This window comes from Chiloscyllium plagiosum, chromosome 4, assembly GCF_004010195.1.
Source record: "Chiloscyllium plagiosum isolate BGI_BamShark_2017 chromosome 4, ASM401019v2, whole genome shotgun sequence".
NCBI lineage: Eukaryota > Metazoa > Chordata > Chondrichthyes > Orectolobiformes > Hemiscylliidae > Chiloscyllium > Chiloscyllium plagiosum.
In genome coordinates, this window is record NC_057713.1 from 51,345,029 (window position 1) to 51,361,716 (window position 16,688).

The 16,688-nt window shown below is 38.9% G+C and overlaps 1 protein-coding gene across 1 annotated transcript in view; it reads left to right on the plus strand.

The window, feature by feature from the left end:
- lpin2 (lipin 2) overlaps positions 1 to 16,688 on the plus strand; it is a 104,711-nt gene that overhangs the window by 38,194 nt on the left and 49,829 nt on the right. Inside the window, exons 4-8 of the mRNA XM_043689329.1 lie at positions 1,650 to 1,783; positions 3,264 to 3,387; positions 5,918 to 6,281; positions 8,218 to 8,317; positions 15,220 to 15,407. Of these exons, the coding sequence (XP_043545264.1) occupies positions 1,650 to 1,783; positions 3,264 to 3,387; positions 5,918 to 6,281; positions 8,218 to 8,317; positions 15,220 to 15,407 (910 nt within the window). The remainder of the gene's footprint in view (positions 1 to 1,649; positions 1,784 to 3,263; positions 3,388 to 5,917; positions 6,282 to 8,217; positions 8,318 to 15,219; positions 15,408 to 16,688) is intronic.

The following is a 16,688-nucleotide window of genomic DNA, read 5'->3' on the forward strand; positions in this document are numbered from 1 at the left end:
GCCATTCTTTGTTTATATTTTTTCTGATCAACCTGCATAATGATATTATTACACATGTATGAAATAGGTGGGTATTGATCCTAGGTCTCCTACCCCTGAGGGTCATGCCTGCACAATTACAGCCCTCTGTTTGTGCCTTTCTTCAAGTAATGGGCAAGATTTTGGCGACACAGATAATGAGTTCAAAACGTTATTGCATAAATTAGCAATTTGAAAAAGGACACACATCCCACACTCCAGACCATGTCAACACATGGGCTGCTTTTATCACCAGTCCATTTTCACCCACTGATGAGAGCCCATAAGCAACTTTTCTATTGCCCCAGCTCACCAATATCCACTCCTTTGCCTGCTCAACTGCTGTTTTCTCCCTGTCCCTCCTCTTGGCTCAATTCAGCAAAAGTCGCCCACTTATTTGTCATCACATCCACAAACATTCACTCCCTTCATGACTGCCAGCAGCAGTGTTTCACCTTCAAGATGTACTTTAGAAATTAACTGTGGCTCCTTTAGACAGCACTTTTTGATTCCATTGTTGCTACCATCAAGAATGACCAGAATGTCAGAAACATCGGAACACCACTACCTGCAAATCCCCCTCCAAGCCACTTGCCATCCTGACTTGGAAATATGTTGGCATTCTTTCATTGTCGCAGGGCCAAAATCCCAGAACTCGTTTTGAATTTACCTACTGCAAATGGACTGCAACAGTTCAGTAAGGTAGCTCACCAGCTCCTTGTAAAGGGCAGTTATGGATGGACAACAAATGCTAGCCCAGCCAGTGACATCCATATCCTGTGAATAAATAAAAATTTCAAACTACATCCAAGCCTGGGTCTTGGACAAGAAACCTCTTTTTTTGCTTTGAGACAGAATACATGAGTCAAAATCCCTGACTAATTGTCCTCACCCTTTAGATTGACCTGATCTCCAGCTGATATTTGACCAGTGTCTTGCTACCCCTCATTATCAAAGGGACCTCTACACATGTGCTTAACACGGTGCTCAAAACCTTCATAGTCCTTTTGGGATTAACCTAGCTCCAATTGATTTGTTAAAATCCAATTTTTTAATGTGGAAAGCTTAATTTGATTCATTCTTTCTACATGTACATAAAACCTGATTTACAATTCCAATCAAAAATCATTTCAGAATTAGTTTTGTTCCTTCGTATCTGCTTATTCATTTGTCAGATAACTGTTTCTAGATTACCAGTTATTTGGCTTCTTTGCTTTCTGCAAGAGAATTCAGTAGAAGACTCTTTAAAAGCCACTTGAATGGAACATCATGCTTATTTCCCACCTCAAATTCAACTTCATTTCCTTCAGACTCTTATTGGTGAGAGAAAATAACACTATAGATAATGTCAATGTTGAAAGAACTTATGAGAAAGGGGCTCACAGTCGACTTTGGTTTGAATTGAAATCTCTGTGCGACTGTTTTTCAAACCTCATTGCATAATCAATATTATCCCAGGTGTGCATAGCTTTCTAAAGTTTAAGTATGATTTTTCAACATCTTGCCTAAATTTTCAGAGCCCTATTTCTGTGAGAGCAGTCTTTAGCAAGGCCAGTAATTTAGCAAAACCGAACGCTTAATTGTCACTGTAAGCAAAAACCTGTTGTTGAATAATGTAAGGATGAATACAACACATATATCCCTTTTTTTTGTATAGGGGGTTGTCTCACACTTCCTTAAAGGACAACGAATTAAAAGAACCTTCATCCTTTTCCCATGAGATTAACTACCCACATTCTGATGGTGACTGGTCTCCTGCTGAGAGGTACGTAATGCAATCCTAAGTCAAAAGGAGTTATAACTTTCTCTCTTTGTCTGACAAATACTTTTTAATTGAACATAAATTTCGGTGATCTAGCAGAGAGCCTGTTAAATTGTGGACAATAGTTCTTGTGATATGTTGCCTGCTGCTATGACCAAAACTCATTAAATTGTTATCTCAGTTACACTGTCCAATGTATAAGGCATTAAGTACCTTGGCTTTTGTAAAAATTTGAAATGCTACTTTATCTGCGCCAACAGTAGCACAATTTTGTAGTGATTTTATTTTTGATAGAAAGTTACGTGAACATTCTAACTTTGAAACAAAAGCTTTATATCTAGGAGCATAAAAAGTCATCTTAATAGCCAGGTGTGTCAAAAAACCCTAGTACGACAGAAATTTGGTAATGTCAATATACAATTGGCTATGGATTACTACTTTGTATTCATTAATCTTTTGGATTGTTTACAAATCTTTAGGACACTGTATTAATTAAATGCCCATTCCTGTTGAATCCCTTAAACTTTTTTTAAAACTAGAATTAGTGTTTCAAAGTTCTAGTAGCAGTTGTTGGAAATTACTGTTTTCCAACTGCAGCAGTTCATTTGTGAAACTGTTCCATCGATTTGCAACAGATGTAAGCATACTGTTATCCTCACTTCCAAGAATGGATTTGCTACTTCTGTCAGTACAACACACATTTTGTCATTGTTTAGGAAGGAATTTTGAACAATTTGCAAGATTGCCAAATATTTATGTCAGAATTTCCTTCATCTCAGGGGGCAGATAGATGTTGCGTAAAACATTGAGCCAAAAGGTCAGTAGAGTTCCAGGTTTAATTTTTGAACTGTATCAACTGGCAGAACCCATTCTGAGTAGCTGCAGAGTCCTGTAATTGGCTAGGTTTCCTATTACCAATTGCTATTTAGGAAGTTCACAAATGGTTAGCAGCAGCATTCTGTATTCAAATATTGTTTATGGTCCAGAGTTCTAAATGAAACAGTTATTTTGGAGGTGCTACTTCGATCTGATTCCTTGTTTGTGCTTATTTCTGCAAACCATGCTTTTGCCATTTTGCTCAGTCGGAGTGACCTTGTAAGTCTTGCTTCTAATTGCAGTTGCAGTGGTTTGTGGACAGGATAACTTGTGTAGGCTAGGATGTTAAAACAAATCACTTGGGCAGTATTCTAGAAAGTTGACTTTGTCCATCAAAGTTTACCTAAGTATCAGTACCTATCTTTAGTGAGAAAATGAAGGGGAAATTATAAATTTAAGTTTTTATGCCATTGCAAGGAACCTTTTAAGTTTATCTTGGTAGTCATGGTGAAGAAAACACTCATTAACTCAGTTTAAGGGTTGCCATTGTCAATGTTTTATATTCTGAGCAAAATACTCAAACTGTACTGAAAAATATTTTGTTCCAAAATGTGGTGTCTTTCATTTTTTTAAAAGAATGCCTTTTCCTCCATTTTCTCCAATTTAGCGCATCCATTTCTCAGCCGTTTTCTCCTAAAAGTGACTCTGAACTAATGGTGAAACCATCTGATGTGCTGATACCTGAGTCCCACATGCAGTGGTCCTGGGGAGAGTTTCCAGAATCAACAAGGGTAATGAATGAATTCATTTCAAGTCCCTCTTGATTTTAAAATCTTTGTTGAGATTTGCAATTTAATTTTATAAGACTGAGTATTGTAAACTAAAACTACAGTATTTCCTCATGCCTTTAAAGCCTGAACGCAAGTTCTGACATGAAAAATTTACAAGACATCATGACAAAGCTTTTCAGGGTGGAGGGGTGGGCAGAAAACATCACTTGCCTAGGAAACTAGATGAATTTACCTTATTTATTTTTTTTGAAGGTTCAAATAAATCTTTTCATGAAGGTTGTAATTATTTCAATGGTTCAAGTCCTTCGGTTCAATTAAATTGAAGATTAATGGAATCTTGATCTGACGATGTTAACCAGACTGGCTGCACGGAAGTGTGGAATTCATGTCTTACAAAGAAATTGAATGTTAGACTAAAGAGCAAGAGTGCACTCAGCCATTTTCAGCGTTATCATTTGTATCAAATACTGCAATTATGGTTACACCAACTGCAGAGGGCTCATTTTGAGACCCTACAGTTGTAACACCATAGATAGCTGCCCTATTAAATAATAATTTTGGGTTATTTCTTAATTGCTGGCCCACTTCAGTTGCTCACCTAACTGCTCACCAACCACAGTGTGGTGTGTGGGATGGTAAGATGAATCAAGATTATCAGACTGAGAGCAGCCAGCAGTAGAAAGATGAGTAGGGAGCAGTCAGAAATGGGAGGTGGTGGGCAGGGGGGGGACATAGAGGCTGGGAACAGGATGGCAAGTGCGACACGAAGAATGAGTGATCTCGTGATTTGAGAGGACACAGGCACTATGATGTCAGTAGTAGAAGGGAACCGTGCTCAAGTGGGTAGAGGTGGGAACCAAATAATTTTGTTCCAGCTCGTTGTCAGGAGATACAGTAAACAAATTGCTGTTTGAGTATAACTGAAAAAAGGAACATTTTTCTCAAGGCAGAGAAATGAACCACCGAATGGCTGACATATACTCTGAAGACTGATAGATTATATCAAACAGCGTTTCCCTTTGTTCACAACAAGCAAGTCACTGACTGTATCCAAGTATCCCATGCTTACAAAACATGCAGACACTGTATCCAACATTTGATGTAGTTCCACTATTGGATATAATGTGCTACATAATCCTCAGTGTACAGAGTTATGCTGACAGCCAATTTAGAATTGTCAGTTACGCTTGCATTATGATGCACAGACATGCATTGATGGCTACATATCAAAATACATGGTGCTTCATTCTTTGCAGGCAGAAAGAATGTGTGCGTGCACACTGCATATATGACAATAAAGGCTATTGACTCTGCTTTGCTATTCAGTGAGATTATCACAGATAATCCTTGGCTGTACATTCCTGCCATATCCATGCATCTCTTGATTCCCCTGCTGGTTAGAAATCCTGTCTAGTTCAGCTTTGAATATACTTCATGACCCAACATTGACAGCCCTGTACACTTGTTTCAGTGCAGCAGAATAGGTGACAGTTATTGTCTGGTTCATTTCTCAGGGCAATGTCTTGACTAACTGGGCTCAACCTATCTTGTTTAAATATAAACCAAGCTTGGCAGTTAACTGTCAGTTAACATTAACTAGTGTATTTTCTACCTCTACCAATCTGAGTCCATTTGCCAACCAAACAGTACTGTCCTCTGACTTTAGATGTTTTTTCTTAACCTTGCTATTCTCTTGAATTGTCCTGACGATAGCAAGACAGAAAGCATTGACAAAATCAGTCTATCTTCAGCAATATTCAAGTTCTGTACAATCAAGCAAGTATTTATAAAAGTACTGCTTATGGGAAGAATTAAACTAATACGTAAGGGGAGAGATGGCAAACGAGGACTCAAAGGAAAGACAATGTCATTTTTGTGTGTAGTGATGTGTCTTTTTTAGTAAAACATAATGCCACTAAAAATGCTTAATTTCACTTCAGAATTGTCATTGAAATTTTGAGATTTTCTGGAGGTGAATTGCTTCACATGGTATGTCAAGACAAGCTATTGTCTTTTCAAGAACTTGTTAATAAACATTTTCAGATTCATGTCCAGTATATTAAAGGTGGCAAGGTAGTGGTTTCTTGGTGATGTATTCTAAAACTCTATTTACTTTTCCAGTAGTCTTTCTACATTGGTTGCAGGTGTTCAGTAACTTTGACATTAATCCTACAAGTTTTTACCTCCCTCAGCATCATTGAATGCAATCTTGCATGGTAGCTCCTCCATAAATCTGTTTGCAGAAGACAGTAATTATTCTACATTGCCTCCACTTGTATCTGAATTTCTTTGTGGCATTTAAATTTCATATATTCGCACATCTCTCCAAACTTGTGGTTTTGATTTTCCCACTACCTGACCTGACAATGCCTCCATTTAGATTATTAATGACAAGACTTTGCCATTGATTCATAATTCTACTCATCCTTTCTGTTCAAAGAAGAAGTCTGTATCAGTTTGTGACTGGTTACTTAATGTCTAATTTATGTTTTTTGTAAGTTAGTCAAGCTGTTCAATTTGTATTTTACAGGTTACTAAAAGAGAGAGGCAGGAACATCCAGAAACTGTCCATATTACACCATCTGAAAACACTCACTTCAGGGTAATCCATCATTCTGATGCCATGGATGTGGATGTCACAGCTTGCAAAATCGTAACTCATGCAGTTCTGAAACCTGAGGCTAGAGCAGTTGTGGATATTCACCAAGCAGCTGCTGACAGTGAAGTTGCATCATCTGAGGAAATGTTTAGTAACATGCTTTCTCAAGCCCCAGATTCATGTGGTATCTTAGCAACTGGAGTCTCTGATATGTCTCAGATAGACAGTCCCTCTGTAGACATTGAAACACAGCTTTCAACTGTTACAAAATTAGATTCACCATCCAAGAAAAAAGGTAATGTACTTATGTTGCTGCTACTCCATATAAAAATATATGCAAATGTGATTAATTCACTTGTGTACTACTGAGATACTTGTTCTGAATTATTGGTGTTGCCCGTCTCTGGGAGACAACAGTGCATACATAGATCAAGATACAGTGGAGACACTTTGAGCTCTATAAAACCACAATTCATTTATTAAGTACTTAAACAAATAACACTCATTTTTATCTATTAAGAGATATCTCAATCACTGTCCTGATTTCTGTAACTAAACCCAAACATTACTACCTGGGAGAGTTCGCAGCTGGCCAGGCTGAAACTCTGTTGATGTCTTCATCACATCTCTTGACTTATGGTACTTCTTGCACATCATGAATCTTTGAAGTGTTGTTGAACAAAGGAATTTCTTCAGGCTCTTTAGACACAAGACTCAGTGCCAAGTATGTCTTATTTGGAATTATGCATGCATGTGACCAATCCTGAATGTTTTGTCCAATATATGCCTTATCTGGAAGAGAGAGCAGTTCCTAATGTCCTGCAGTTTTAACTCTTAGCAGACCTGACTGATTCAGTACAATTTCATTCATATAACAGCCCATTGTTAAACTACTTATCAGTTCCTGTTATTTTAGCCTTATCCAACACTGATGTCAGACTTTAGGAAGGTGATGAAGCCTTGAGAGGGTGAGGAAAAGACTTATTAGAATAGTTCTAGGAATGAGGAACTTCAGGTGTGGATTGGATAAATTCAAAAAATTGATGCTGTTTTCAGAGAAGTTGAGAAAATATGTAAGATTTGGCCAGAATTAAGGGTTTCAGATAGATGTGACCGAAACTGTTCCTACTGACAGTTAGGTCAAGAACCAGATGACTGGAATTTGTGTTTGAAAGTCATTGAAGAGTTTAGTGGCAACGTGAAAAGTCGTTACATGGTGAGTAGTTTAGGAACTGAAATGCGCTGCCCAAGTGTGATGAAAAGGGGTACGAACATGGGGAACGGGAGAATTTCTATGGGTATGTGGAAAGGATGGGGAAATTAGGGACTGGAGTAGGCCATTGAGCCACTTGAGCTTGTTCTGCCATTGAGTGATATCGAAGTTGGCATGGCCTAACTCTATCGGGGTCTTTAATACCATTGCTTAACAAAAATTATCTATTTCCAGTTTAAAATTAATAAATAATTTTAGCATCAACTGCCTTTTGTGGAAGAGTTCAAACCTCTACCACTCTGTGTCGAAGTATTTCTCAATCCCTCTCCTGAATGGTTTGTCCTTAATCAGTCATAGGGTCATAAAGATAGAAAGCACATAAACAGACCCTTTGGTCCAACTTGTCTATGCTGACCAGATAACCTAGGTTAATCTAGTCCCATACCATCTTGTAAGTACCCTGATCTATCTTTATTCAGTCCTTTTTTAGCTTCACCTTTGCCTGCATTGACATCCATCTGCATAGCTTTCCCCATTCACGTAGTGTGTTAATATCCCTTTGTAATTTTTAACCAATATCTACACTGGCTACAATGCTCCTCATGACTTTCTGTGCTGTTATCTAAGTCCTTATTGAATAACTTGAATAATGAAGGCCGTGATAGAGATTTTTGTGGAACATTCTGCCAATTTGAATGTCTACCCATTGTCCCTACTCAACCAGTTTCCCAACCATGTCAATAATTTGTCCTGGAATTGCTGGGCTTCTACTTTAGTTAACAGTTATATGAATGAAAATAGATTGCTGATGCACAGAGCCTAATTGGACACAAAAAGATGAATGGCCTCTTATTGTAATCATTCTGAGATTTTGTTTTGTTTACTATGAGGTGCAGTGTGGACATCCCCTCCCTTTGCAGGGTTTTGGGCTTTTTAACCTAATTTAACTGTGGAAAGATGTTGGATCTAGCAGCTTTGTAGTTTCTAATATGCAGTATAATTCTGTATATTTTGATAGGTCTGCAGAAACGAAGTCAGCATCAGGGACCTGATGACATTTATTTGGACGATCTGACTGTTTTGGCACCCGAGGATGCTGCTCGCTATTTTCCTAAAAGGTACCATATTGCCTTCAATTGTATGTAAGGATTCCCTTGACTGGGTGGTTTGGGAATGCTAAGATGAAGTGGTCTAAATAAAGATATATGGTCTTTGGGCTTTAACAGCTTCCATAGAGAATGCTTGTTAATAATCCATTTTTTCAATTAAAAGAATTGCTGGGATTTGATTACTCCTTGATTAGGATGATTAAATATTTGAGACTGGTAATAAAGGAATGCAAAACATATTCCCAGTTTCATTATATTTACATAGATAGGTGTCTAATCTAAAACCTTTGTTTAGATGTTATATTTTATGAATCTAATGTCAGTGTTCCTCGTTTTTGACTTGTGACACTTATTTTTCTGATTGGGGGCGGTTTAACATTCCAGCAATTAGTGTAGTGTGCTTCTGTTGGTCTGATTGTTTCTCAATGTCTGCAATCAAATTTTACAGTCCTATGATGTCAAATTTCCTTCTTAATGCTCTAATCAAAAATGGTTAGAGAAGATACCAATAAAACATTACAATTCATACATGGCAAAATTTCTTCTGGAAGGAAGAAATAACAAACTGAACCAATAAAGTAATATAATCTGTGTTTTAAAAAAAAATTTTTTTTGGTCACCATCTTGAATTCTCCATTAAGGGAAGAACTTAGTACTCTCAGAATTGAATAACGTAACGAACGTAAGTGAAAATTTTATAAAGAAATTAAATCTGTCCACACAATTTGTACAACTAAAATGTAGAAATAAAATTGATGTTGCATGAATTTGGACAGGATAGATATATGAAGAGATTAGATGAGACATGTCGTGGCCTTCATTCTGATGCCAGTGTTAGAAGTTTTTAGTTTTCCCTGAAGAATAAGATGTGATTTTCTGGCTTATGTGCTTGTTGTACTTCACAACACAAGATTTTCTTGTTTGCACTGTAAAAATAACAATGAAGAAGCAAAGAGCTAATACAAAATTCAAATGATCATTGTTGAACCAAGAGTTAATTGCTAGTGGGATAGGTGAAGACATCACAAGTACAAAGCATCTGAAAAGAGAAGTGAAAGATGACATGAGTGGATGGTGGGAAGGAGAGCAATCAGAAGACCCAAGATCAATTCAATTGACCGCAATTAGCAAGGTGATGATTAATGTGTCATTTTATAGGTCAACAACCAAAACATACAAAAGAAAAGTGATGTAGCATGAATTAGAGACCAGTATGGCAAGAGATTAGATGTTACATTACTTAGCCTTTTATTTCAAATGTCATGTAAGCAGACAGGTGGCATTTTTTTTTGCATTTTATTAATATTATAATGTCTCAGCTCACAAGTGTCAATTTTCATTGGATTAAGAATCATTATAGCATTCAACAAAAATCTCTCATTCATTCATTCAATTTGAAATTTTCCAGCCCGTGGGGAATCTCCCCAGTTCTTCATCTTTGCAAAGATTGTTGTAATGCCATCTACAAGGTGTCTGCTAGTAATGCATATTTTGCAGTGCTTAAAGCTGGAAAGCATGAACATAGAAATTTGGAGCAAAAGTAGGGCATTTGGCACTTTAATTCTATAGCATTCAATAAGATTATGGCTGATTTTATATTCTGAATTTCGTATTCCCATCCCTGATAACCTTTGATCCCCTTGTCTAATAAAACTTTATCAACCTCTGTTTTAAAAATACTCAATGATCCTTCCAGCACTGCTTTCTGAAGCAAAGATTTCCAAAGTTGCACAACCTTTTGAGAGAAAAAAAAAACTTGCTGCAAAAAAACCCGCTAATTTTAAAATAGTTTTCATCAGTTCTGGACTAATCCACACGAGTATACATCCTTTTGATATTCTCCTTTTCAAGATTATTCAGGATCTTACAAACTTCAATCAATTCACTCCTCACTTGTGAAACAAGCCCAGCATATCCAAGCTGTTCTCCTAAGACAATCTAATCATTTCCCTATCAATTTAGTAAACTACCTTTTAAATGCACTAAAGGCGTTTCAGTTCTTAAATGAGAGTAAACTGTGCACAGTATTCAGGATATGGTCTCGGGGGTATAACTTATTTACTCTTGCAATAAAAGATCTTAACCCTAGAATTCCTTATATGCTGTATCTCCATGCTAACCAGGCACTCAGCATCTTGTATCTGCCCTAGACCTCTTCAATGCTGACTGGCGACATGACTGCCTCAATTTCTCCTCTCCCCTCGCCCACTCCAACCTCTCTCTGAACATGCAGCGCTCCACTATCTCTGCATCAACCTTCTGGTTCACAATCAAACTCACTGACAAAGGCAGGGCAGTGGTAGTTTGGAAAATGGACCTCTATGTCATAGAGGCCTAATGCCAACTTTCCGACACCACATCCTACCTCCCCTTTGTCCATGACACCACCATGATCCATCATGCCAAAATGGCCAGTACTGTCTCTGCTCTCATTGCCTCCGGTAATCTCCCCTCCACTGCCTCCAAACTCAGTTCCACAGCCCCGCACTGCCTGGTTCTACCTGCTCCCCAAGATCCATTAGCACAACTACCCCGTCCGACCCATTTGTCTTCATGTGCTCCTGCCCCACCGACCTCATCTTGTCCTACCTCGAGTCTATCCTCTCCTCCTTGATACAGGCACTTTATCTGCAACACCAACCATGTCTTCCATCTCTTTAGTCACTTCCAGTTCCCTGGCCCTCAGTGCTTTATCTTCACTATGGACGTGCAGTCCTTATACATGTCCATACTCTTCAAGGATGGCCTCCGGGCCATCAGCTTCTTCCTCTCCAACAGACTATCCAGTGCCCCAACACCAATACCCTCCTCTGTCTTGCCAAACTGGTCCTCACCCTTAATAACTTTTCCTTTAACTTCTCCCATTTCCTCCAAATCCAGGAGGTGACCATGGGCACCTGGATGGGCCCCAGCTATGCCTGCCTCTTTATCGGCTGTGTCAAACAGTCCCTCTTTAGTACCTATGCAGGCACTGTGCCCCAACTCTTCTGCCGTTACATCGATGACTGCATTGGCACAGCGCCCTGCACCCAGGCTGAACTGGAGCAGTTCATTGACTTTCACACACACCTTCCATGCTGCCCTCAAATTCACTTGGTCCATCTCGGAAACCTCCCTCCCTTTTCTTAACTTATCCATTTCCCATCTCCAGCGACAGTTTCCAGATGGACGTTTACCACAAACTCATAACTACCTGGATTACACCATCTCCCACCCATATCTTGCAAGAACACCATCCTGCTCTCCCAATTCCTCAGCCTCCACTGCATCTGCTCGGACAAAGAGCGATTCCACTCCCAAGCATCCCAAATGTCCACCTATTTCGAACAAGGTGCTTTCCACCACTCTGTCATCCAAACAGCCCTCAATTGTATCACCTCCATTCCCTGTTCCACTGCTCTAAACCTTCCCCTTCCAAATACAATAGAGATCGAGTCCTTCTTGTGCTCACCTACCACCTCACCAGTCTCAACATTCAAAGCATCCTTAAACACTTCTGCCAATTCCAACTAGTCCCCACCATCAAGAATATCTTTCCCTCCCCACCCATCTCTGCTTTCCACAAAGACTGTTCCCTTCGACGGTCCTTGGTTTGCGCCACTCTCCCCACCTTCCCCTGCAACTGAAAAGATGCAAAACCTGCCAGTACACCACGCCCCTGACCTCCATCCAGGGCCCCAAACAGTCCTTCCAGATGAGAGACGTTCACCTGCCTTTACTGCATCAGGTGCTGCCAATGTGGTCTTCTCTACATCGGGGAGACCAAATGTAAATTTGGGGGATGGTTCACTGAGCATCTAAGCCGGGCCCGCGGGGGCCAACTGGACTTTCCAGTCATTGCCCATTTTAATTCCCCTTCCCACTTCTTTTCTGATATGACCATCCTTGGCACCTCCATTGCCACAACGAACCAAACCACAAATTGGAGGAACAGCACCTTTATCTTCCGCCTGGGCAGCCTACAGCCTGGAAGACTCAATGTTGAGTTCTCCAATTTCACTTCCCAGCCCCTCCCAGACACTTACTGGATTTATTGCTCCCTTTGATTAGGTGCCTGTTTTCACCTATCGCCCTGCCTCCGCCACCCCCTTTATCTGCAGCTCCCTTTACATTCACCCCCAGTCGTGAAAAAGGGTTACACCTGAAACATCGACGACTTCACCTTCTGATGCTTACCTATGTTCTTCCAGCCTCCTGCTTGCCTTCCTTGGATTCCAGCATCTGCAGTTTTCTTTTTGTCTCTAACTCAGAATTTCCGGTACTACAACAACTAGGTCCCTGTATGTTTTGGTAGTTTGCAGTCATTCTCTATTTAAGTAATACCCTATTTTCGTTCTTCCTGTCAAAGTGAGTAACTTCACATTTTCCTATATTTTCCATCTGCCAGGTCTTTGCTTATTAATGTAACCCATATGTGTTGATCTGCATTCTTGTTATGTCATCTTCACAACACACTTTCATAATGTTATGACCTTTTAATGATCAATTCTAGCAGCTTTCCAGTAAAGAATTCCAGCAGATGTCTGGCTAACTAATCCAATGCAACAGGTCTGGCAACATCTGAAAGGAGAAATCAGAGTTAACGTTTTTGGTCCGGTGTCACTTCCACAGAACCAATTGTAGCTACCATCAGTTCTGAGGACAGGTCATCAGATGTAAATGTTAACTCTTATTTCTCTTCATGGATGCTGCCAGACCTGCTGAGGTTTTCCAGCAATTTCTGTTTTTATTTTGATTTATAGCATCTGCACTTCTTTCGGTTTTTAACTAATCTAGTTTCTTGTTGTCTGCCTTACCTTTTTGAATTGAGCGAACCTCTCCAGAATTTAACAAAATTTGGAAAGTTAACACCGATGCACATACGACCTCACTTGGCACTTATTTTAAGACCGTTATGATGAGGTCAGGAGCCAGTGATTTATCAGTCTGCAGCTCCATTGGTTTGCTCAGTACCACTTCTTTTGCAATTACAATTTCATTAAGTTTCTTTCCTCCTCTAAACATACAGATTTGCAGGTATGCAGGGATATTTGTTGTATCCTCTATAGAGAAGACAAGCAAAATATTTATTCACCATACTCGCTATTTCTTTATTATTTACTATGAACTCTCCATTCTTTCCTGTAGTGGATCAGCACTCAATTAACTTTGTTAAATACCTCTGGAAACTCTTAGTATCATTTTTAATATTTCTCACAGCTTTCTCTTATGTTCTAATTTATTAGCCCTTGATTAACCTTATAGTCATTCTCTGTTCTTTGACCAACCATCTTCCCTACCACTTTGCTCAATTATATGTTTCTTTCTGATGTTTGACTCTCTCCTTATCTACTTCAGTTAACCTTCCCTTGAAATCCTCCTTTATAGTAGGAATATGCTTATTCTGAATATTCTTAAATATTCTGTTAAATGTCTGCCACTGATTCTCTCCTGATTGATCATCAAGCCTAACATCTTGGCTCACTTTAGCCAGCTCAATGTTCATGCCCATATATTTGCCATTTTCCAAGTTTAGAATATTCATCTTAGACCCACTCTTCTCCCTTTCAAACTAAATAAAAAATTCTGTCATATTGCATGCTGTCATCTTGGATGCCTTTACTCTAATGTGACTAATAACTCTTGCTGCATTGCCCTGTATCCAAGTCTTGTATAACTTGCTCGCTGGTAGATCCCAGAGCATGCTGCTGTAAGAAGCTTTCAGAAAAGCATTCTTAGCTCCTCATCCAAGATATTATTACTAATCTGATTATTAATATGCAGATTAAAATCACTCCTCATTATTGCTGTCTGTCCATGTTAGACACCCAATGTTAGTTCTAATATATTTCATCTTGCGTCATGATTACTGTTCTGGGTCTGAAGACCACTCCCACAAGTGATGAAATTCCTCTACTATTCTTTATCTCCACCCAAACAGATGTGTTGATGATCTCCTGAACCAAGGCAAACTCAGACTACTGCAGTAATTGATTGTGAAAGCTACCATTCCACCTTTAGTGAGTTACCTATTCTTCTTTAATATCATACGCTCCATAACATTCAGGTCCCAAACTACTTCATCCTCTAGCCAAGTTAATGGTTATCAGATTATATTTATTCACATTATTCTGCATTATCAATTCATGAAGTTTGTTACAAATGCTGTACAACTTTTAGATATTTTTCATCGTTGTAGTCTTGACAACTGGTGTGCTTTTTTCTCTTTCCTCCCCTGCCCTGGTGTCCCTTCCTGCCATTCTCTGGCCTTATCTTTCCACTGATGTTCTGCTCTCAACTTGTTATCAGTTTGCAAATAGGTATTCTATGCCTCTTGCCATTATCACCACCACCACCAGAGAGACAGGCACACATCATTCACTGATCTAATATTATTCACCCCTTCTCACTGTATGTTATTCTCCAACTTAGTACAAACATCCCCAACCATGGCAATGGGCCAGGTAGACAATGCAATTATCAGCACCGTTTGGGCTATTTGGTACAATGAATAGTATCAGTCTCCCTCACTCTACTGAGTCTTATTACCACCATATTCTTTCTGTTCCCCTTCTCTTCCCCCAACTTGATTGGCATCCTGTACTGGGGTGCATGGACATTTAGCTCATCCACACTGGAAGATGGCAATTATAATGGTAATCCATAATTGCAATTCTGATACCAGCAATATACTACAGGAAATTGTTATTTTAACGTGGATGGTACTAGCAAGGCCACATTGTTAAACCATATTTGCCCTGTAAAGGTGATAAGTCTCTTTAAGCTTCTGGTGACCTATTACTACCATGTGTTAAGTGTGGAAATCCTAGATAGTAATCTTGCCAAGATGCATAGTTGTGTCATAGATGCAGACATGTCCATTAATTACTGCAACACTGGCTATGAAAATTATAGATCTTTTTTTTTTGCAGTGAGTTTGACAGCAATTCTAAACGGTGGACTGAATCAGAGACATGCTCTGGTTCTCAGTCACCACAGTCAGTAGGAAGTGCAGCAATGGATAGTGGCACTGAATGCCTTTCTGATTCAGCAGCTGACCTGCAAGATCTCGACTTCTCACTTTGTGGAGGTCTCAGCGAAAATACTGAGATATCGAAAGGTAAGACAAAAGTTAGCAATTCCAAGTTAAGAAAAATTATCAAGACTTAGATTTTTAAATTACATTTTGTATTTTCACTTACTGCTAAAATTTCAGAGGAAGGTGTTTTCATGACCTTTGTTATCATGATTAATTGTATGTTTACAGCACTGAAATAAACTGTTAGCTCCATTGGTCACCAGTGTTTTTGCTCCACATGTCTGAACTAATGCTTGAAATTTATACTTTTGTAATTTTAGTTTCTTGTTTTTTTTTCTGTTGCACTTTTAAGTAAAGATTTAATTTATTTTGTCTATCAGAAAAAGTAAGCTAAATGGAGTTTAATTTTCTAGACTTGTCCCTTTCTAAATATAGAAATTCTCATTAATGCTCTACCAATTCTCTGGCACTGTTTTTATTTTTGTAATCCATGTGTACTAAGGGTCTAATCTCATCTGATTTTGTTTATAAATTATGCCTCTTGGTTATAGAGTTCTTCATTGTTTTTGTTTTTGTCCTGTGATTTCCTTGAACATGAAGGTAATAGTATTCCAATATACCTGTTGCTCTTGCCCTTCAAGGTGTTGGAGGGTGCAGGCTTGAAAGGAGCCTTGTTGACTTCCATAGCAAACAATCGTGAAAGTAAAATTCAGTATTTGTTACTTTACTGTTATTGCCTCTTAAGTTATGTTGTGCACACTTAGTAGCCCTATTCAGAGCATGATTCTTTTATTTATGTCTGTGGAATTGTTTCCATTCCTTGATTGCTTTATCAATTGCTTCATGTACATTTTCTATAACTTCTACAATTTATTTTGTTAACTTCTCCTTCGACTGTGGACCTTGGTTTGAATTTAAACATACTGGTGATCTTGATACCATTGTCGGAAAACCCCATCTGACTTACTGATGTCCTTCAAGGAAGGAAATCTGCCATCCTCACCTGGTCTGTCCTATATGTGACTCCAGACCTACCCCAATATGGTTGACTCTCCACTGCCTTCTGAAATGGCCTAACAAACTTCTCAGTTGCAATAATTGCTATGAGGTCTTAACCTAAAAATGAAACCAGATGGACTACTTGGCATCTACCTAGGCATCAGAAAAGGCAACCAGAATAGCCTTGTCAACCCTTCAAAGTCCTCCTTACTAATGCTTGGGGGCTAGTGCCAAAATAGTATTACTTGTCTCAGACACTGATCAAGCAACAGCATGATGTAGTGAAACTCATGTAAATATAACTGACAATGTCCCAGAATCAATACCCTCGTCCCTGGGTATGTTCTGTCCCACCAGTAAGGC